This window comes from Chiloscyllium plagiosum, unplaced genomic scaffold (assembly GCF_037043375.1).
Source record: "Chiloscyllium plagiosum isolate Xiang-an unplaced genomic scaffold, Cpla_swu_hap1 HiC_scaffold_7, whole genome shotgun sequence".
Classification (NCBI taxonomy): Eukaryota; Metazoa; Chordata; class Chondrichthyes; order Orectolobiformes; family Hemiscylliidae; genus Chiloscyllium; species Chiloscyllium plagiosum.
In genome coordinates, this window is record NW_028270145.1 from 113,819,340 (window position 1) to 113,842,469 (window position 23,130).

A 23,130-nucleotide genomic window follows, 5' to 3' on the forward strand; every position below is an offset into this window, starting at 1 on the left:
AGTGGTTGGTTGTTGGGGGTGGGTTTATTTTAATTGTATCAGTTTACGGAGGAGTGAGGGGGGGTGGAGAGATGATTGAGGGGGATGGGGTGGGTTTTGGGGAGGGGTGGCTTGTCCCTCTAGGCCCTCCCTTGCCTGCGGGGCCCGCCCGCCTCCCTCTCACAGTCAGGACTCCTCCTGCGGCCTCCCTCACACCCGGGGCCGGTTACCCACCTTCCCCGAGGTCTGAGCGTCAGCCCCCAGCTGGCGGCGCCCTCCGCCTCCCTCACTGTCCCCGCGCTCGCGGTTTGTTTTCTGCCCGCCCGCCTCACCTTTTGTTTTTGCGCGTTCACCCCCCGCGGGCGACTAAATGCCAGAGAAGGGATGGGGGCCTCGAGGAATATTTCATTGAATTTTGTTTGTTATCCGCATCGCCAAGTAGCCGCGACCATGTTTAAATATTGTCCAGAAGAGGAATAAAACGCAACTGGCCTTTACTTTTCAAAATTTATTTTTGAAAAATATCCTGGGCGTTAAGTCAGACACCATTTCTCCTTGCCCGTAGTTAAAGGCCCCGAAACGGAGGCTTGGCCAATCGGAAACGTCAGAAAGTGAAGCCACGGCCACCATCTTGGATTAGGGTACCATTGGCCAGGAGGTGACTGTACCATCTTGGTTAGTATTGCCAATGTCCATTGTAACCAGGGCAATGGGCAGAAACCCCACACAGAATACAAAAGAGGGAAGCAAGATGGAGGTGTCAGCAATGTAGTTAGTGTTGGGGCTCATTAGAGACTCTGGATTAGTGGTGCTGGAAGAGCACAGCAGTTCAGGCAGCATCCAAGGACCTTCGAAATCGACGTTTCGGGCAAAAGCCCTTGTCTGCTCCAGGCTGGTGGATCATAGACTCATAGTCAAAGATGTACAGCACTCTCACCCTAAACCTATGCCCTCAAGTTCTGGACTCCCCCACCCCAGGGAAAAGACTTTGTCTATTTATCCTATCCATGCCCCTCATAATTTTGTAAAGGATCCTTTATGTATTTTTGTCTTTTTTATCTTTCCTAATCTTCAAGGGCCGAGTGGTGTTGGCAGGGTGATGGCTGCAGTGTTGGCAGCATGGATTGATAATTGTCATGGCAGTTCCCAGAGCAAGGACTCGTGGTGGCAATAGATCCAGAACTCTTAGAATCACATTCAGCCCATCTAATCCATACCAATCCTCCAAAGAACATCCCACTCAGACACACCTTCCCCTACCTCAACATCAAAAACATTAAAATTGATGACAATGATGATTTACTTTGACAATACAGTACTGTTCACTTCCAATGACATACCACTAGCCAAAGAAACACTCACAGCACTACAGGAAGAACCAGAAACGCTGACCCACCAAAAACACTATCAGCAAGGACAATATGCTCAAACCTATGCCTCACCACTCACTTCATCTTTAACGGTCAAGTATATGAACAAATTATAACCACGTTATAAATCAATGGCACACCTCTTGGATCTAGGAAAAAGTGACCTGATGGTCTGCATCCCAGGATACTCCTAGGAGCTGGCTCGAGAAATCATGGACATAATGGTAATCATTTTCCAATATTCTATAGATTCAGGATCAGTTCCTGCAGATTGGAGGGTGGCTAACGTTGTCCCACTTTTCAGTAAAGAAGGGAGAGAGAAAACAGGGAATTATAGAGTGGTTGGCCTGATGTCAGTGGTGGGAAAGATGCTGGAGTCAATTATAAAAGATGAAATTATGACTCATTTGGATAGCAGTAACAGGATAGGTCAGAGTTAGCATGGATTTATGAATGGGAAATTGTGCTTGACTGATGTTCTGGAATTTTTTGAGGATGTAACTATGAAGATAGACAAGGGAGAGCTTGTGGATGTAGTGTATCTGGACTTTCAGAAAGCCTTTGATAAAGTCCCCATAGGAGATTAGTGAGCAAATTTAGGGCACAAGGTATAGGGGGCAAAATACTGACTTGAAATGAAAATTAGGAGAAAGTGAGGACTGCAGATGCTGGAGATCAGAGCTGAAAAATGTGTTGCTGGAAAAGTGCAGCAGGTCAACAATGCTTTTCACCGCATCTCCTCCACTTCCCACTCCTCCGCCCTTGAACCCCGCCCCTCCAATCGCCACCAGGACAGAACCCCACTGGTCCTCACCTATCACCCCACCAACCTCCAGATACATCGGATCATCCTTCGTCATTTCCGCCACCTCCAAACAGACCCCTCCACCAAGGATATATTTCCCTCCCCTCCCCTATCAGCTTTCCGGAAAGACCATTCCCTCCGCGACTCCCTCGTCAGGTCCACACACCCCCACCAACCCAACCTCCACTCCCGACACCCTCCCCTGCAACTGCAAGAAATGTAAAACTTGCACCCACACCTCCCCCCTCACCTCCCTCCAAGGACTCCAAGGGATCCTTCCATATCCGTCACAAATTCACCTGCACCTCCACACACATTATTTACTGCATCCGCTGCACCCGATGTGGCCTCCTATACATTGGGGAGACAGGCCGCCTACTTGCGGAACGTTTCAGGGAACACCTCTGGGACACCCGCACCAACCAATGCAACCGCACCGTGGCTGAACACTTTAACTCCCCCTCCCACTCCGCCAAGGACATGCAGGTCCTTGGCCTTGTCCATCACCAGACCGTGGCAAAACGACGCCTGGAGGAAGAGCGCCCCATCTTCCGCTTAGGAACCCTCCAACCACAAGGGATGAATGTAGATTTCTCCACCTTCCTCATTTCCCCTCCCCCCACCTTTTCTCAGTCCCAACCCTCAGACTCAGCACCGCCTTCTTGACCTGCAATCTTCTTCCCGACCTCTCCGCCCCCAACCCCTCTCCGGCCTATCACCCTCACCTTTACCTCCTTCCACCTATCGCATTCCCAACGCCCCTCCCCCAAGTCCCTCCTCCCTACCTTTTATCTTAGCCTGCTTGGCACACCCTCCTCATTTCTGAAGAATGGCTTATGCCCGAAACGTCGATTCTCATGCTCCTTTGATGCTGCCTGACCTGCTGCGCTTGAAATGAAAATTGGCTGGCTGACAGGAAGCAAAGAGTAGTCATAAACAGGTCCCTTTCAGAATGGCAGGCAGTGACCAGTGGAGTACCACAAGGTTCAGTGCTGAGAATCGCAGCTGTTTACAATATACATTAATGATATAAATGAAGGTATTAAAAGTAATAGAACATAGAACATAGAAGAATACAGCGCAGTACAGGCCCTTTGGCCCTCGATGTTGCGCCGATCCAAGCCCACCTAAACTACACTAACCCACTATCCTCCATATACCTATCCAATGCCCTCTTAAATGCCCATAAAGAGGGAGAGTCCACCACTGTTACTGGCAGGGCATTCCATGAACTAACGACTCGCTGAGTGAAGAACCTACCCCTAACATCAGTCCTATATCTACCCCCCCTTAATTTAAAGCTATGCCCCCTTGTAATACCCGACTCAATACGCGGGAAAAGGTTCATACTGTCGACCCTATCTAACCCCCTAATCATCTTAGCAAATTTGCTGATGACACAAAGCTGGGTGGCAGGGTGAAATGTGAGGAGGATGTTATGAGAATACAGGGTGACTTGGACAGGGTAGGTGAATGAACGGATGCATGGCAGATGCAGTTTAATGTGGATAAATGTGTGGCTATCCACTTTGGTGGCAAGAACAGGAAGGCAGATTACTATCTAAATGGAGTCATGTTAGGTAATGGGGAAGTACGACGAGGTCTAGGTGTTCTTGTACACCAGTCAATGAAAGCAAGCATGCAGGTACAGCAGGCAGTGAAGAAAGCTAATAGCATGCTGGCCTTCATAACAAGAGGAATTGAGTAAAGGAGCAAAGAGGTCCTTCTGCAACTGTACAGGGCCCTGGTGAGACCACACCTGGGGTATTGTGTGCAGTTTAGGTCCCCACATTTGAGGTAGGACATTCTGGCTATTGACGGAGTGCACCGTAGGTTCATAAGGTCAATATCCGGAATGGCGGGACTATCTTTTGTTGAAAGATTGGAGCGACTGGGCTTGTATACACTTGAGTTTAGAAGGCTGAGAGGGGATCTGATTGAGACGTATAAGGTTATTAAAGGATTGGACACTCTGGAGGCAGGAAGCATGTTTCCACTAATGGGTGAGTCCAGAACCAAAGGACACAGTTTAAAAATAAGGGGTAGGCCGTTTAGAACAGAGTTGAGGGGAAACTTCTTCACCCAGAGAGTGGTGGATATGTGGAAAGCTCTGCTCCAGAAGGCAGTGGAGACCCAATCTCTGGATACTTTCAAGAAAGAGATGGATAGAGCTCTTAAAGATAGTGGAATCAAGGGTTATGGGGATAAGACAGGAACAGGATACTGATTGTGGATAATCAGCCATGATCATAATGAATGGTGGTGCTGGCTCGAAGGGCCAAATGGCCTACTCCTACGCCTATTGTCCATTGTGAGACTGCAGATGCTGGAGATCAGAGTCGAGAGTGTTGTACTGGAAAGCACAGCCCTTCCCTTGATCCAACAAAAAGCGATGGATTTGATATGTGGATAACACATTTGTCATCAAATGCACAATTTTAGAGGAATCACACCATTTCATCAACAACATATTCACTGGTATCAAATTCACCAGAGAAGAGGAGAACAACAATGAACTCCTATTCCCAGATGTCATGGTGGAATGGGTGACCAACAGTGAATTCCTTGCCAAAGAATATAGGAAGAAAACCCACAGGGACCAAATCCTTAATTACACCAGCTGTCATCCCAATGTCCACAAACAGAGATGTGTCAGGACACTATTTAAATGAGCTATAACACACTGTAACACACCAGAACCACCTGAAAATGGGAAAGAACACCTAACCATGCCTTCAGAAACAACAGATACCCCAACACCTTTGTCTGCCCATGTCTATCAGATAGACAATGCCAAGAGGACACTTTATGCCCCAATACACTGGTTACCCTGCCCTTTATTCAGAACAAAACAGACCCCTACGTCCACTGGGAATCATGGTAGCACACCAACCCACAGCCCACCAACCCAACTACTCACAAAAACGAAAGACCCTGTACCCACAACATGCAGGACCAACAATAATATACAAAATTGCATGTAACAACTGCCATAAACACTACATCGGACAGACCGATAGTAAACTAACACTCTGGATACACAAACACCAACTAGGAGGAAAATGGCACAATTAATTCTCCCTTATCTCTGTACACACAGAAAAGGAGGGCCATCAGTTTGACTGGGACAATGTAACCATCCTAAGACACGCTAACCAGAGATATGCATGGGAATACCTACAGGCCTGAATGCCATCTACAAGCATGTAGAAATAGACCCCAGATACAAATCACTGCAGAGCAAAACCAGAAATGACAATACCCACCTTAACGGATCATATAAATATTAAGTGGAGGAGAACAACGCTTCACCAGTTGCATTGGTGATGTTACCAAGCACAGTGATGTAACGTTGGCATAACAACCTACCAGCTCAGTGAGCAAACTAACAACCACATTCCTCATGTTCATTTTTCTGCCTTTTCCCCATAATCCTTAATTCCTCTACCGATCTAACTTAGCCTTAAATACACGAAGGACATGCCGCACAGCTCTCTGTAGCTAGGAGTTCCAAAGACTCTCAATCCTCAAAGAAGAAATTCCCCTTCATCTCAGTCTTAAATTGGCATCCCTATATTCCAAGGACCTTTAGTCCTAGACTCTCCCATGAGGGGCAACATCTTCTCAGCATTTATCCTGTCAAGCCCCTTAAGAATCCAATGTTTCAGTGAGATCACCTTTCACTCTTCTAAACTCCAGTGAATAGAATCCAAATCTGTTTAACTTTTGCTCATAAAACAATTCCTGTGAGGTATCTAAGGTAATTAAGAGTTAACCCATTGCTGTGGTTCTGGAGTCACAACTAGACCAGACCAGTTAAGGATAGCAGATTTTCTTCCCTGCAGGACATTACTGAACCAGATGGACTTCTATTAATTGAATTTAAATTTCATGGCTACAGTGAAGAGATTTGAACTAACATCTCCAGTCTTCTGAATTACTCATCCAGTAATATAATTGTGTTATTTTGTCTATGGGAAATTAATAGAATTTTTTTAAAATAGTTGCAGTAGTGTGTGGAAATCAGAGTCTTAGATGAATAATAATCTTTATCACAGTGTTTAAATGATGCAAAAAAGCACACTTGATGAAATATACACCGCTACAAATAGCCTTGAGATGAATACCCCGAGGCCTTCTTCATCACAGCCAGTGACTTCAAACAGGCCAACCGCTACAGTACGCTACCAGGATACCATCAACACATCTCCTGTCCCATCAGAAGCCCAAACACCCTGGACATTGCTAAACAATCATCAAAGACGCTTACTGCTCTATTCCCTCCCCTACAGTTTGGTAAATCAGACTTAATGTCAGCTTAATGCTCTCCTACAACCTCTTCTGTTAGGCAGAAAGTGCAGAAGCTTGAACACACACACCAGCAGGTTCAGGAATAGTTTCTTCCCTGCTATTATTTCACTGATGAATGGACTCTCTAACTTCAAATAATGCTGATCTTTCTAATGTTAATCTTGCCTAGCACATGCCCTCTGCAACGTAATCTGTATGCCTCCATCTAATTTCCTTTTCACCCTAAAATCTGTATGTCCTTGCTTACTATGTTCTGCCTTACTGCTTATAAACAAATCTTTTCACTGTACTTGAGTACACATGAAAATAAATCAAATCAAATCGCACAAACTGAAGCATGAGGGGCTGGTACAAAGTCGTGAGGTTGGTGCTGGAAAAGCAAAGCAGGTCAGGCAGCATCCAAGGAACAGGAGAGTGAGTGCATCCTGGTTGTGGAAGGACCAGAGCAGGGATTCCAGGCATCGGCAACGCGGCGGTGGCTGGAGTGAAGCCAGAGTCTCCTGGTTATCGCCAAGGTTGTAGCGACAGCAGAAGTGGTTGTAGGTCAAGTGTGGGTCTAGCACAGGACCCAGCATCGGTAGCCCATTGGCGAGGTGGACCCAGCCACAAAGAGATGGCACCTGGAGAGTGATGACTCTGACATTGGGGGGGGGGTGTTCAGTGCAGACACTAATGAAGCATTGGAGGAGAGTGGCAGTGCAGGTGTCATTAGTCAGGCAGCTTAGAGCTCAGGCTCATGGCAGAGGAGGCAGAATGAAGATGGACTCTTTCAACTATATCTTTGAATCCTTAAAACTATTCAAAAGGGCACGGAATATGGCAATAGTTGGGGTTTTTAACTATATTTTACTGTATTATTCATTGTAGAATACAAGTAACAATAAATCATCTTCATCTCCCTGGCCCTGCACTCATCCCTTGAACATCTGGATAACAAGGACACCTACATCAAACTCCTATTTATTGATTTTATCTCCAACACCATAATTCCAACAAACCCCATCTCCAAATTCTGGGACATAGGACTCTACGCTCCCCTCCTCAACTGGATTCTCGACTTCCTGACCTGCAGACTGCAATCGGTAAGAATAGGTGACAACACCATCTCCACAATTATCCTCAATACTCATGCCCCGTAAGGCTGTGTACTCAGCCCCTTACCGAGACTCTGTGGCCAAATTCAGCTCTAAGCTCCATTTAGAGATTTGCTGATGACGCCACTGTTGTGGGTCGGATCTCAAACAATGACAGGAAAGAAGAAACTGAGTGGCTTGGTGTAAAGACAACAATCTCTCCCTCAATGTCAGCAAAACAAAGGAGCTGGTCATTGACTTCAGGAAGCGGAGTGGAGGACACGCCCCTGTCTGTATCAATGGGGCTGTTTAGATTAGATTACTTACAGTATAGAAACAGGCCCTTCAGCCCAACAAGTCCACACCAACCTGCCACCCACCAGACCCATTCCCCTACATTTACCACACCCCTAACACTACAGGCAATTTAGCATAGCCAGTTCACCTAACCTGCACATGTTTGGACTGTGGGAGGAAACTGGAGCACCTGGAGGAAACCCACGCAGACACGGGGAGAATGTGCAAACTCCAGTCAGTTGCCTGAGGCGGGAATTGAACCCGGGTCTCTGGCGCTGTGAGGCAGCAATGCTAACCACTGTGCCACCGTGCCACCCACAGGTGAGGTGGAGATGGTCAAGAGCTTCCAGTTCCTAGGAATAAATATCACCAACAATCTGTCTGGTCCATCCACATCAACGCTACAGTCAAGAAAGCACACCAATGCCTCTACTTCCTCAGGAGGCTAAGGGAATTCAGCATGTCCACAATAACTCTTTCCAATTTTTAGAAATGCACCCCAGAATGCATCCTATTTGGATGCATCACAGCTTGGTATGGCAACTGCTCTGCCCAAGACCATAAGAAATTACAGACAGTTGTGAACTCAGCCCAGTCCATCACACAAACCAACCTTCCATCCATTGACTCCATCTATACTGCTCACTGCCTTGGGAAAGCAGCCAATATCATCAAAAACCCCTCTCACCCTGGTTATACTCTCCTCTACCTTCTTCCATTGGGCAGAAGATACAAAAGTTTGAAAACATGTACCGACAGATTTAAAAACAGCTTCTTTCCCAATGTCATCAGACTTACGAATGGACCTCTCATATCGTGGATGGCACAGTGGTTAGTACTGCTGCCTCACAGTGCCAGAGACCTGGGTTCAATTCCCACCTCAGGCTACTGTCTGTGTGGAGTTTGCACATTCTCCCCACGTCTGCGTAGGTTTCCTCCGGATGCTCCGGTTTCCTCCCACAGTTGGGGTTAGGTGAAAATGTGCGGGTTAGGTGAATTGGCCGTGCTAGATTTCCCGTAATGTTAGGTGAAGGTGTAAATGTAGGGGAATGTGTCTGGGTGGGTTGCTCTTCTGAGGGTCGGTGTGGACTTGTTGGGCCGAAGGGCCTGTTTCCACACTAAGTATCTAATATCAGAGTCGATCTACAATCCTCACTTCCTATCATATATTAGAGTTGATCCTTCTCTGTAGCTTTAACACTATATCTGTTCTATGTAGATGTAGATATGTAAGATATGATTTGTCTGGTTAGTATGCAATACAATACTTTTCACTGTATCTCGGTACATGTGACAATAATAAATGAAATCTTTCACAGGTGAAAAACCTTATTGCTTCAACTTTGTTGAAACCTCCATTAGGCCTCACATTCCAACACAATGTCCCATTGGATTAAAAACAATTATTCAGCTCATTAAATTTTCCTCAGTTGAAGTCTAAAATTATTTCTCCTTTTATCAGAATGTTGGGGTTGTATTGTTGATTCTGGAGGCTTCTGCTGGTAGGTGGTTGAGACAAAAAAAAAGACTCATTATTCCTAACTGCTTTGTGAAGTGATCTAAAGTCAATACAAGTCAGGGCACCATGCAAGAAAGTCTCCATCCCCTCATTGGGAGTCCCTTTAGGCTCCAGTGCCATCAAAATAGATTCATGACAACTTACACGAACACCGGCTTTCTATCTTCAGATTTTCTTTTGAGGAAACTAAATTCAGTTTCTCAAACTGAGTTTTGAACTCATCCTCTTTACCACAGTGTTGTCAGGGATGAGTCATATTCAGGGCTGTGACAGACAGTTTTTAAATCAGTAAGGGAATCAACAAGTTACAGGAAAATGCAGGAAAGTGAAAGTCCAGCAACACCTACAGTACATGAATGAATGAGTGGAAATAAATATTTTTTGCTGTACAATAGCAGTCATTGCTGCAGAAAGGGGTATTGAATAGACATCAACACCCTAATAGTTGCTCACATTTTAGTTTAGGCTCTTCAAACAAGATCAGGCCACAAGTCATGCTTCCTATTAAACTTTATTCACAATCTATCAGCAAGGATAAAGGTCACAGAGCTACCTGCTCTGAGTTCCAACCTTCAATAATTTCGGAGGTCACAGTCACATCACAGCATACTACCCCCCCCCCCCCCGGACTCATCTGCATTTTCATTAAGCACCATTTCTACACAAGGAGTTCCAGGTTTTGCTCTGGAGCCTGCTTGCAAGTCGATTTGTGTTCAAGTCAGGGGAACATTTAAAAATGAGAAATATAACCATGTTGAGTCTTTAAAATTACAACCCTGCATGAGATGGTGTTTGTAAGTTGGACATACATGAATCAGGGATCCCTATAGTCCAACCACCCCCTCGGTAATAGAATCCCAAGTGTAGAAACAGGCCATTTGGCCCAAAAAGTCCACACCGACCCTCCGAGGAATATCTCATCCAGACCCATTCCCCTACCCTACTAGTTTACATTTCCCCTAATGCTCCTAACCTAGACAACATTATGGGCAATTTAGCATGGCCAGTTCACCTAACCTGCACATCTTTGGACTGAGAGAGGAAACCAGAGCACCCAAAGGAACCCCACACAGACACAGGGAGAATGTGCGAACTCCACACAGACAGTCGCCCAAGGCTGGAATCGAACCCAGGTCCCTGACACAGAGAGGCAGCAGTGCTAACCACTGAGCCACCACGCCACCCAATGATGCAATTTAGGCCCCTCTTCCTATCTTAAAAAAAAAAGCAAAGAACACATTGCAGGAACCATTTCATTTTTATTTTTGTGGACAATTCATGTGAATACATCTCGTGCATATTTGGAAGTTGAAATGAATTGACACCCATATCACCAGTGGTTTGTGCAGTGCTATTCAGACACATCCCCGCTCACCCCGCCTCATTCGTAGAACTGAAATGTTGGCCTCCATGTCAATTCTTGTTATTGACAGAAATTTTTAACACACTCTGGGTTTTATAAACAGGCAAAGTAGAGGAGATTTAGAGAATGAAGCTGGCCATGTTTTTGAGGTGGGAAGGTGGGAAAAACATCCGGAAAGTGAGCTACTCTGGGATTTGAACCCATGCAAAAACTAATCCAAGGAATTAGCTGCCTTGCTGCTTTATTCAACAAGATGCAGGAAACATGCAGTGTTATGTCTCGTTAATTTTGTACTGTTTTCAAATTTCCAACACGGCTTCAAGACTGGGTGGGGAAGAGAGAAAAAGCAGCAGCAAGTGGCATTTTGTCAGTAATGACATTCAAAGTGAGTGCTATTTTAGCAATGTCCTCCTGAAACAGCCACTTTTTTTAAAAAAAAAGACAATTCCACAGCAGGTCAAGCCAAGACCTAATTGTAAGGTGTCTCACAGTTCATCCAGAATAGACGATTATGCAGAATTTAAACAAACAAACTTTAAAAAAGAACCTATAAGTTATTTCTAATATGTCCTTAGAACACTGGGAAAACCTGTCTCAAGAAGTTTTGATCTTTCTGTACAGCACAGTACTGCTCTCTTCAAAGCAGTAGGTTTTAAAGGTAACCTCTCAAACTATGTTAAAAATCACACAACACCAGGTTATAGTTCAACAGGTTTAATTGGAAGCACACTAGCTTTCGGAGCGACGCTCCTTCATCAAGTGACAATCATCTGATGAAGGAGCGTCGCTCCGAAAGCTAGTGTGCTTCCAATTAAACCTGTTGGACTATAACCTGGTGTTGTGTGATTTTTAACTTTGTACACCCCAGTCCAACACCGGCATCTCCGAATCTCTCAAACTATGGTTTTGTTTATTTTTCTGTTGGTAGGAGAATGGGGATTCTGCAGTAGATGTCGCTAGAGAGCCTCCTGAGTTTGGAACTGCAGTTGTCACATCTCAACTGAAATCGAAAGCTACTTCAGGAACAAAATAGTTTACAGTAATTCAGCACTGGAGGGAAAACAAAAATCAGCTGATCTACATGTTCTCACACAGCAACCTAGACAAGCATTAAAATGATTTGTGGCAGGCTATGTTTTAAATAAAAGTCAATGGCTCTTTCCAAACAGATTTAAGTCAAACACCATTTGGAATTAATACAATTTTTTTTTAAATAGAGCCGCATCATTCGGTTTATGACTCTAAAACAAACCCTTTTCTTTCTTCAAGTTCCTCTGTTTCCACTCTGGCATTGCATCAAATTTTATTCTTGACATATTGAAAACGATCAGGAAATCTTCATTTGAGAGGTACTCCTGTGTGACAAATGGAAAAGATAAGATCTTAGCAATATCTCATTATACCCAAGGCAAGTCTGAAAAACTCACAACATCAGCTGGTATGGGATTTAAACCTGCACTTGGTTTGCTCCTCTGTACATTGCAAACCAAACACCCTGCCAACTGAGCTAATCAGCCAGTGCAAAGGTGGTGAAAAACAGAAAGACGTGTCCACCTGGGTGGATTTAGATGACAAATGTCACAGGGTGGTTGCGGTGGGTAGGAAAGGTGACATGGGGCAGATGAACGTCACATATCATGTCAAATCTTCCACTAGGAACAGCTACAAGCACAGGCTGCAAAACCCAATGTTTCTAACTAGTCCCCATTTCCTTTCTGCAAGCTCTTCTACATCACCTCAATGCTTGCATCAGAATCAGCAGTGCCAGTGAGTATGCACATGCTACTTGGTCACTCTACGATGAGGATAAAACCCATCAATTTTCCATGACTCACCTCCTTCCGTGTAGAATCCACTCCTGGGGGCAGTTCCTCAGGCAACTTATTAATCAGTTGCTCTGCTGGGTAAGTCTTGAGAGGTTCTCTAACTGATGATGCATTGTTGTAACTCAGAGAAATTTGGACTGACTTCATATCCTGAAAACGGGGAGAAGAGAGACAGAAAACAAAAATGGTTTTAAATAGAAATGATCGGATATTAAGAAAAACCGTTGTAATTGTAGCTTAGTGGGCAGCATAACATGCAAACATACAAATTGGGAGCACAAGTAGGCCATTTGGCCCCACAAGCCCATATTTCCATTCAGCAAGATCTTGACTGATCGGATTACTCCACATTCCTATCTACTCCCCCGTTAGTGAACCAGATGGGTTTTTACAATAATCAATTATAGTTGCCATAGTCCCAATGATGGCAGCTCTCTCAATATCCCATATTTATGAACTAAACACAGGTTCCACCCAGTTCCCAAGCTGGGTCCCCAGCGATTCAGCCAGACCCTCTAGTCCACTGAATCGATCATTACCCCATCCTTTCCTGTAAGCACAAAGTAAGAGCAACAGGTTGCAATCCAGCCAGAATTGTAATCTCAGAGAAAGGAAGCTATTCATCCCATTGTTCCTAGGCTGCGCTTGGAAAGAGCTATCCAATTCATATCCTGTGCCTGCTTTTTCCATGTTGCCCTGTTAGTCTTTCCTTCCAAGTCTGACCCTTCTGTAACTGCAAACTCACTCTTTCGTGATTTTCAACCTCTCAGATCTCCTCTTACCCCTCTGTCCTCAAAGAGCAACCCCATCCTTTGCAGCCTCTCATCTGGAATAGTATCAGGCAGATGAGACCCTTCACAGAAAATCTCTGTACCCTCACCCTAACATCCTCTGAAAGGAGTCAAAACATTCTCTCCATCTATCGGTGCTGCTGAGTGTTTGCCAGAAGTTAGAGCAAAGGGCTCCTTATATAAACATTCAAATTCAAAATTGTCATGTTATACAGCAGACAGAACCCCCACCAGCTTATGGTTTCCAGTGAAAGCCTTGCTTACTTTGATAAGTTCATCAACAACTTGAGAATTATCAAACTCCACTTTCAAGTCTTCATATTTTCCATCCTTGAAGAATTTAAAAAGAAACAAAATCATTAGGTGTCCAGATCCCACACAGCAGTCTCATTGCTTTCCTGAGGGAGTACCACACTGTCGAAGATGCTGTCTTTCCACAGTGATATTAAACCAAGGCCTGTAGGCCATGGTTTAAAATAAGAGCAGGGGATTTCTCCTAAGGTTTTTTGTCCCCCAAAGTTAAATTCTGTGGGTCTCACTAGCTCGGATGCATTTCATTGCCTCCTGGGCAATAATTGCTGCAGGTCAAGTCACACAAAGGCCAGACCAGGTAAGGATAGCAGATTTCCTCCCTTGAAAGAGATATTCGTGAGCAAATAGAATTTTTTACAACAATTTCACAATCATTATTACACAATGTCTTTAATTCCAGATTTTTAAAACTTGAATTTAAATTTCTTAATCTGCCATGGCTGGTTTTAAATTCTTGTTCCCAGAACATTAGAATGGGATTGTGGATGACTAGTCCAGTGATGTTACCAATGTAATGCCCCTTCTTTGTCGGGACTACGCTCCAAGGAACCAAAGCCCGAAATGACTGAACTGCTTCAGGACAATCTGAGGTTATAAACATTACAATAGAAATGCAAGTGCTTTCCTTTCATTGCATCCTCCCAGAATTTGGTTGGCTGCTTTGGCACTCAGTAAAGAAGTTTCATTGCATCTTCATCACAGGAAGAGGTCATTCAGCCAAAACAAAAAAAGAGTTGAGATAGAAACTGAAATTTCTCTGGATTTAAATTTCTATGAAAGATAGTGTAAGGAACATGATTACAGGTAGATAGGGTAGTGAAGGCGGCATTTGGTATGCTTTCTTTTATTGGTCAGAGCATTGAGTGTAGGAGTTGGGGGTCATGTTGCAGCTGTACAGGAATTGGTTAGGCCACTTTTGGAATATTTCGTACAATTCTGGTCTCCTTCCTATTAGAAAGATGTTCTGAAACTTGAAAGGGTTCAGAAAAGATTTACAAGGATGTTTCCAGGGTTGGAGGATTTGAGCTATAGGGAAGAGGCTGAATAAGCTGGGGCTGTTTTCCCTGGAGCATCAGAGGCTGAGGGAAGACCTTATAGAGATTTACAAAATTTTGAGGGGCATGGATACGATAACTAGAGAAGGTCTCTTCTCTGGAGTGGGGGTGTCCAGAATTAGAGGGCATAGGTTTAGGGTGAGAGGGGAAAGATATAAAAGAGACCTAAGGGGCAACTTTTTCATGCAGAGGGTAGTGCATGGATTGAGCTGTCAGAGGAAGTGGTGAAGGCTGGTACTATTACAGCATTTAAAAGGCATTATGAATAAGGAGGGTTTGGAGGGATATGGGCTAAATGCTGGCAAATTGGACTAGATTGGGTTGGGATATCTGGTCAGCATGGACAACTTTGACCAAAGGGTCTGTTTCCGTGCTGTACATCTCTATGACTCTATAAAACTTTGTGTTGAGGTGTGTTCTAATATCATTCTATACTTAGATTACTTTGCTTTTATTCCTGTTATTTGAAAATCTTCTGTCCTGTTGTTAAAATATGCAGCCTTAAGTGAATATCTTTTGAAGACTGACTATCATTAACTAATCTTTCAAAGAGAAGCACAAACAAGCCAGATTTTATTCTGACTGGTCTAGCAGTCCCTTCAGCTGTGATCACAAAACACAAAGACGAACATACAATTTGCCTTCCTAACTGTGCGTTGTACGTTAAACACTTTTGTTTTTAGGTGCAAGCTGACCTAGCTGGGGAAGTGAAGTGTCATGTGAACACACGTTGGACCCCACCCACTTACATTCCACAGATATTGGTCCCAGGCCATGAACCAACCAGTGAAAGTTGGGGGCTCAAAACCTTGCTTGACAATCACAATTGGAGTGCTGGAGTCACGCTTGGTTGGGTGGGTGTTGAGGTACTCTTGTGCTGTGACAATAGAATCCTTCTTCTCCTTTTCATTGGCTCCATTACCAATCCATAGGAAAATCTGGCATTTGGAGAGAGAGAGAAAGAGAAAGAGAGAGAGAGAGCACATTTAACTTCCAAGCACCAACTCATTGGATGAACCTGGGCCTCTTGCCTGGAGAGAAATGTTCCTAGAGAGGTGCATAACATTGCAAAGGGGTCCGACAGGATTGAGATAAGCACGATGTTAAATAAAAAAAAACTAAATGTTGGAGAAATTTAGCAGATCTGGCAGCATCTGTGGTGACTCCCAAAAAAAAAAGAAAGTAAGGAGACATATTGGACTTGAAACATTAAACGGTCTCTCTCCCCACAGATATGTTTTTTTTTGAATTTCAGATTTTCAGCACAGTATTTTGCTTTGAGTGGGGAAGTGGTGGGTCAGTTCAAAACTAGGGGCGAGTTAAATGGTGTAGTCACTGATCAATTTCCTATTGGATTAATGAGAAAATCGTTACCCAGAGAACATGCAACTTGCTCCCACAGGGTCGATGTATTTAAGGGGAGATGAGAGTATGAGGGAGAAAGGAATTTAGAACGAGGTGATCAGATGAGATGGGAATGATGGTAGGTGGCGAACGTGGATCATGATCATTGGCATGAACCAGTTGGATCAATTGACTTATTCCCTGAAGAAGGGCTTTTGCCTCAAACGTCGATTTTTCCTGCTCCTCGGATGCTGCCTGACCTGCTGCGCTTTTCCAGCACCACTCTAATCTCGACACTTATTCCTGGGCCTGTCAATTCTACTTGGCACATTGCATTGGTTCATCCAGCCCTGTCAATGAAACAAAGTATTGCAGATTCTGAAGATCTGAAACAAAACCAGAAGTTACTGGAGAACCTCAGGAGGTCCGGTATCATCTGTGGAGAGAAAAGACAGCGTTAACATTTTGGGTCCAGTGACCCTTCTTAAGAACATCCGGAGAAGGACCATGTGCAGCATGAAGTAAATCAGACTAAATAGTGCCAAATTCCTTATCTCCACCCCAGAAAGATTGACTATGCATCATATACAAATTAGGAGCTGACAGACTATTCTGCCCTTTGGGCCTGCCCTGTCATTTAATAAGACCATGGCTGATCTGTTTGTATACTGATTTTCACATTCCCATCTACCCCACAATAACCTTTGATTCCCCACTCTTGATGAGAAATAATCTACCTCCACCTTAAAAACAGTGACCCCCACCTTTACCTTCTTCTGAAGCATATTGGAAGGTGCATGTTATTGATAGAGGCCAGTCTGTCCCAACCTATTCTGCCAATCCCTGGGATCATAGCCAATCTGCACCTTCAACTACCCTACCCACTTTCTCAACACAACCATACTCCCTGAACAATCTCCGTTGATCTCTCGTTAAGCAATAGGACATGGAATTCCAGCACATGTTGCATTTTTACTGTTGGATGACCACAGGGTCTACTGTTACTCTATATTCAGCAAACTCCAGGACTGATTCAGGACCTGGGACCTATTCTGATTGCACAGTGGATTATAGAACACAGGTCTGATGCATGATACTTGAATTATTCTTTCCACAAACCTGTTCCCAGGTGTCCAAAAGCATAACATCATCATCATCAAGGTCGTCCTGGGCAAAGTCTGTGATCTCTGTGGCAATGAAACGTCCGGTTTGGTTGGAGCATTCAAACAGACGTGGGACAATAGCCTGATGTTCATGCTGTAAACTGAAAAAGAGAGAGTTACTCATCACCACCGTTACAGCACAACGCCATTGCTCTACATTCCGCCCACCGTCAAAGGAACAGGAGCAGGCCATTCAGCCCCGCAGGCATGCGCCAGTGAAATCATGTATGATCAACAACTTCGTTCACTGACCTTAGCTGCATGATCTTCCACATCCTAAACATAGCAAGATAAATAATCACACAGTCTCGAAAACCCAGGTTGGGACAAAACATACTTTTGGACTTCCATAGTTAGGAGGAGAGCTTGGACAAACTTGATTTGATTTCACTTGAATGTCAGAGACTGAAGGGTGACTTGATAGAAGTTTACAAATTTAAGAGGCATGGACAGAGTGGATATTCAGAGTCTTTTCCCAGGGTAGAAATGTCAATTATTGGGGGAACATAAAAGTGGGCAGCACTGTGGCACAGTGGTTAGCACTGCTGCCTCACAGCGCCAGAGACCCGGGTTCAGTTCCTGCCTCAGGCGACTGACTGTGTGAAGTTTGCACATTCTCCCAGTGTGTCTGCATGGGCTTCCTCCGGTTTCCTCCCACAGTCCAAAAATGTGCAGGTTAAGTGAATTGGCCACGCTAAATTGCCCGTAGTGTTAGGTGAAGGGATAAATGTAAGGGAATGGGTCTGGGTGGGTTGCGCTTCGGCGGGTCGGTGTGGACTTGTTGGGCCGAAGGGCCTGTTTCCACACTGTAAGTAATCTAATCTAATCATATCAAAGGTAAAGGGAAATGGTTTAATGGAAATATGAGAGGCAAGTTTTGTTGTTAAAACACAGGTAATGTCTTGGAATGTGCTGCCAGAAGAGGTGTCGGAGACAGATACATTAGCAACGTTTAAGCAGATTCTTTATAGATAGAGATCTACAGCATGGAAACAGACCCATCAGTCCAACTCATCCATGCCAACCAGATATCCTAAATTAATGTAGTCCCATTTGCCAGCACTTGGCCCATATCCCTCTAAACCCTTCCTATTCATATACCCATCAAGATGCCTTTTAAATGACGTATTTATACCAGCCTCATCCACTTCCTCTGGCAACTCATTCCATTCATACACCACCGTGTGTGAAAACGTTGCCCCTAAGGTCCCTTTAAAATCTTTCCCCTCTCACCCTAAACCTATGCCCTCTAGTTCTAGACTCCCCTTCTCTGGTTGAAAGACCTTGGCTATTCACCTTATCTATGCCTCTCATGATTTTATAAAATGCTATAAAGTCACCCCTAAGTCTCCAAAGCTCCTGAATTAGCAGGGAATGAAGAGATATTTGTGGTAGAGGAAGAATGTTTTTAGTTTAGAAAAGTGTCATGGCTCAGCACAGGCTTGATGAGCCAAAGGGCTGTACTGTTCTGAGTGAAATGCACATAAGTGAGAGAGTGAATACACACAAAGAGCAGGATTCATGAAACCATAAAGCGCTATTCCTCGGGAACCACTGATTCCCGATGAAAGACTTACGCCTGAAACATTAATTCTCTTGCTCCTTGGATGCTATCTGACCTGTTGTGCTTTTCCAGCACCACACTCTCAATTCTGATCTCATGCATCTGCAGTCCTCACTTTCTCCTAAGGAACCACTTGCCAATTATGATCCTTCAGCAGGGGAGCATACCTTTTGCTGTTGGCATACGGTGCTTTGCCTCCAAGGGATACCCAGAAATCAGCCGGTTCATGGCCTTCACACACATTCTGCTTGTCCCTCCTGGAGATAATGTCAGCCACATTCTTGGCCATTTCTCTCTCATCACCACTGCATCCCTACAATGGAAGCAACATAAGAGTCACAAAGAGCATATATGCAACATTTTTCCTTCCTTCTCCCTCCTTTTTGGAACATAGGAGCACAGAGGCATTCAGCCTTTTGAAACTGCTCCACCATTCAATTATATCATGGCTAAGCATTCACCTCTATGCCACTTTCTTACACCAGCCTTTGGAAATCTATCAATAGGTGTCTTGAACATTGAAATAACGCCAGAGAGGACTGTATACCATCACGGAGTCACCCTTTATTTACACGTGCATAGTACATGACACTGAGGGCTGGCTCTAAGGGAGCCAGTTCAGAGGAAAGAGAACCTTTAACACTCCTGTTTTTTTTTAAATTTCTATATGAGCAGCCAATTTACTAAGCTTTTTGCTTTAATTTTGCAAATAATTGCACTGAATTTTGAAAGAGACGCCTTATAGTCTTTGGATCAAGACTATTGAAAGGAACATTTTATAGAGTCAAAGAGATGTACAGCATGGAAACAGACCCTTCGGTCCAACCCGACCATGCCAACCAGATATCCCAACCCAATCTAGTCCCACCTGCCAGCACCCGGCCCATATCCCTCCAAACCCTTTCTATTCATCTACCCATCCAAATGTCTTTTAAAATGTTATAATTGTACCAGCTTCCACCTGGCAGCTCATTCCATAAACGTACCACCCTCTGAGAAAAAGTTGCCCCATAGGCCTCTTTTATATCTTTCCCCTCTCACCCTAAACCTATGCCCTTGAGTTCTGGACTCCCCCACCCCAGGACTTTGTCTATTGACCCTATCCATGCCCCTCAGAATTTTGTAAACATCTATAAGGTCAACCTTCAGCCTCCAGGGAAAACAGCACCAGCCTGTTCAGCCTCTCCCTATAGCTCAAATCCTCCAACCCTGGCAACATCCTTGTAAATCTTTTCTGAACCCTTTCAAGTTACACAACATCTTTCCGATAGGAAGGAGACCAGAATTGCACACAATATTCCAAGTGGCCTAACCAATGTCCTGTACAGCCAAAAAATGACCTGCCAACTCTTGTAGTCAATACTCTGACCAATAAAGGAAAGCATACCAAACGCCTTCTTCACTATCCTATCTACCTGTGACTCTACTTTCAAGAAGCTATGAACCTGCACGCCAAGGTCTCTTTGTTCAGCAACACTCCCTAGGACCTTACCATTAAGTGTATAAGTCCTGCTAAGATTTGCTTTCCCAAAATGCAGCACCTCACATTTATCTGAATTAAACTCCATCTGCCACTTCTCAGCCCATTAGCCCATCTGGTCCAGATCCTGTTGTAATCTGAGGTAACCTTCTTCGCTGTCCACTACACCTCCAGTTTTGGTGTCATTTGCAAACTTACTAACTGTACCTCTTATGTTCACATCCAAATCATTTATGTAAATGACAAAAAGTAGAGGGCCCAGCACCGATCCTTGTGACACTCCACTGGTCACAGGTCTCCAGTCTGAAAAACAACCCTCCACCAACACCTTCTGTCTTCTACCTTTGAGCCAGTTCAGTATCCAAATGGCTAGTTCTCCATTTATTCAGTGAGATCTAACCTTGCTAACCAGTCTCCCATGGGGAACCCTGTTGAATGCCTTACTTAAGTCCGTATAGATCACATCTACCGCTCTGCCCTCATCAATCCTCTGTTACTTCTTCAAAAACAACTCAAATCAAGTTTGAGAGACATGATTTCCCACGCACAAAACCATGTTGACCATCCCTAATCAGTTCTTGCCTTTCCAAATAAGTGTACAACCTGTTCCTCAGGATTCCCTCCAGCAACTTGCCCACCACTGAGGTCAGGCTCACCGGTCTATAGTTCCCTGGCTTGTCCTTACCACCCTTCTTAAACAGTGGCACCACGTTTGCCAACCTCCAGTCTTCCGGCACCTCACCTGTGACTATCGATGATACAAATATCTCAGCAAGAGGCCCAGCAATCACTTCTCTAGCTTCCCACAGAGTTCTCAGGTACACCTGATCAGGTCCTGGGGATTTATCCACCTTTACACTTCAAGACATCCAGCACTTCCTCCTCTGTAATATGGACATTTTGCAAGATGTCGCCATTTATTTCCCTGCAGTAAATACTGATGCAAAATACTTGTTTAGTATCTCCCCCATTTTCTGCGGCTCCACATAAAGGCCGTCTTGCTGATCTTTGAGGGGCCCTTTGAACTGTCCCTAGTTACCCTCTTGTCTTTAATGTATTTGTAAAAACCCTTTGGATTCTCCTTAATTCTATTTGCCAAAGCTATCTCATGTCCCCTTTTTGCCCTCCTGATTTCCCTCTTAAGTATACTCCTACTTCCTTTGTACTCTAAGGATTCACTCGCTCTATCCTGTCTATACCTTGCATAAGCTTCCTTCTTTTTCTTAAGCAAACCCTCAATTTCTTTAGACATCTAGCTTCCCTATACCTACCAGCCTTTCCTTTCTCCCTAACAGGAATATACTTGCTCTGGATTCTCATTATCTCATTTCTGAAGGCTTCCCATTTTCTAGCCATACCTTTACCTCCGAACATCTGCCCCCAATCAGTTTTCCAAAGTTCTTGCCTATTACCATCAAAATAGGCCTTTCTCCAATTTAGAACTTCAACTTTTAGATCTGGTCTATCCTTTTCCATCATTATTTTAAATCCAATAGTATTATGGTCACTGGCCCCAAAGTGCTCCCCCACTGACACCTCAATCACCTGTCCTGCCTTATTTCCCAAGACTAGGTCAAGTTTTGCACCTTCTCTAGTAGGCACTTCCACATACTGAATCAGAAAGTGTTCTTGTACACACTTAAATTCCTCTCCATCTAAACCTTTAACACTATGGCAGTCCCAGTCTATGTTTGGAAAGTTAAAATCCCCTACCATAACCACCCTATAATTCTTACAGATAGCAGCGATCTCCTTATAAGTTTGTTTCTCAATTTCCTTCTGACTATTAGGGAGTCTATAATACAATCCCAATAAAGGTGATTATTCCTTTCTTATTTCTCAGTTCCACCCAAATAACTTCCCTGGATGTATTTCCAGGAATATCCTCCCTCAGCACAGCTGTAATTTATCAAAAATGCCACTCCCCTCCTCTCTTGCCTCCCTTTCTATCCTTCCTGTAGCATTTGTATCCTGGAGTATTAAGCTGCCAGTCCTCCCATCCCTGAGCAATGTCTCTGTAATTGCTATGATATCCCAGTCCCATGTTCCTAACCATGGTCTGAGTTCATCTGCCTTCCCTGTTAGGCCCCTTGCATTGAAATAAATGCAGTTTAGTTTATTACTCCTACCTTGTTCCTGCCTGCCCTGACTGTTTGACTCGCTTCTGTTCTCAGCTGTACCCATCTCAGATCGATATCTTTGGGTCCCCCCCCCCCCCAACCTTCCTAGCTTAAAACCTCCCGAGCAGTTCTAGCAAATCTCCCTGCCAGTATGAGTCCCCTTCCAATTTAGGTGCAATCTGTCCTTCATGTACAGATCACTTCTACCCCAAAAACAGCTTCCAATGATCCAAAAATGTGAATCCTTCTCCCATAAACCAGCTCCTCAGCCATGCATTCATCTACTCTATCCTCCTGTTCCTGCCCTCACTAGCTTGTAGCATCGGGAGTAATCCAGATATTACTACTCTCAAGGACCTCCTTTTTAAATTCCTGTCGAACTCTCCAATCTCCCATCAGAATCTCAGCCTTTTCCCTTCCAATGTCGTTGGTTCCAATGTGGACAATGACCTCTTGCTGGCCCCTCTCCCCTGAGAGAACATTCTGCACCCTCTCGGAGACCACCCTTGATCCTGGCACCAGGGAAGCAACACACCATTCTGATTTATCACTGCTGGGTACAGAAACGTCTGTCTGTATATCGGACTAGAGAAGCCCCTAACACAATTGTTCCCTTCAAACTCTACGTACCCCTCATTACATTAGAGCCAGTCTCAAAACCAGAAACTTGACTGTTCGTGCTACTTGCTCCTGAGAATCCGTCACCCCCTACATTTTCCAAAACAGCATACCTTTTTGAAATGGGTATCGCCACAAAG

General features: G+C 44.4%; 2 protein-coding genes across 2 annotated transcripts in view; both read right to left on the bottom strand.

The window, feature by feature from the left end:
- The window catches only part of znf142 (zinc finger protein 142), a 42,590-nt gene extending 42,342 nt beyond the window's left edge, over positions 1-248 (bottom strand). Inside the window, exon 1 of the mRNA XM_043694344.2 lies at positions 214-248. The gene's annotated coding sequence lies outside the window, so the exon portion shown is untranslated. The remainder of the gene's footprint in view (positions 1-213) is intronic.
- An 11,288-nt stretch (positions 249-11,536) lies between these two features.
- LOC122551835 (villin-1) overlaps positions 11,537-23,130 on the bottom strand; it is a 70,600-nt gene continuing 59,006 nt past the window's right edge. The window contains exons 15-20 of the mRNA XM_043694349.2: positions 18,940-19,085; positions 17,165-17,309; positions 15,451-15,639; positions 13,599-13,664; positions 12,553-12,693; positions 11,537-12,072 (exon numbers count right to left, since the gene is read on the bottom strand). Coding sequence (XP_043550284.2) covers positions 11,959-12,072; positions 12,553-12,693; positions 13,599-13,664; positions 15,451-15,639; positions 17,165-17,309; positions 18,940-19,085 — 801 coding nt within the window. The 3' untranslated portion in view covers positions 11,537-11,958. The remainder of the gene's footprint in view (positions 12,073-12,552; positions 12,694-13,598; positions 13,665-15,450; positions 15,640-17,164; positions 17,310-18,939; positions 19,086-23,130) is intronic.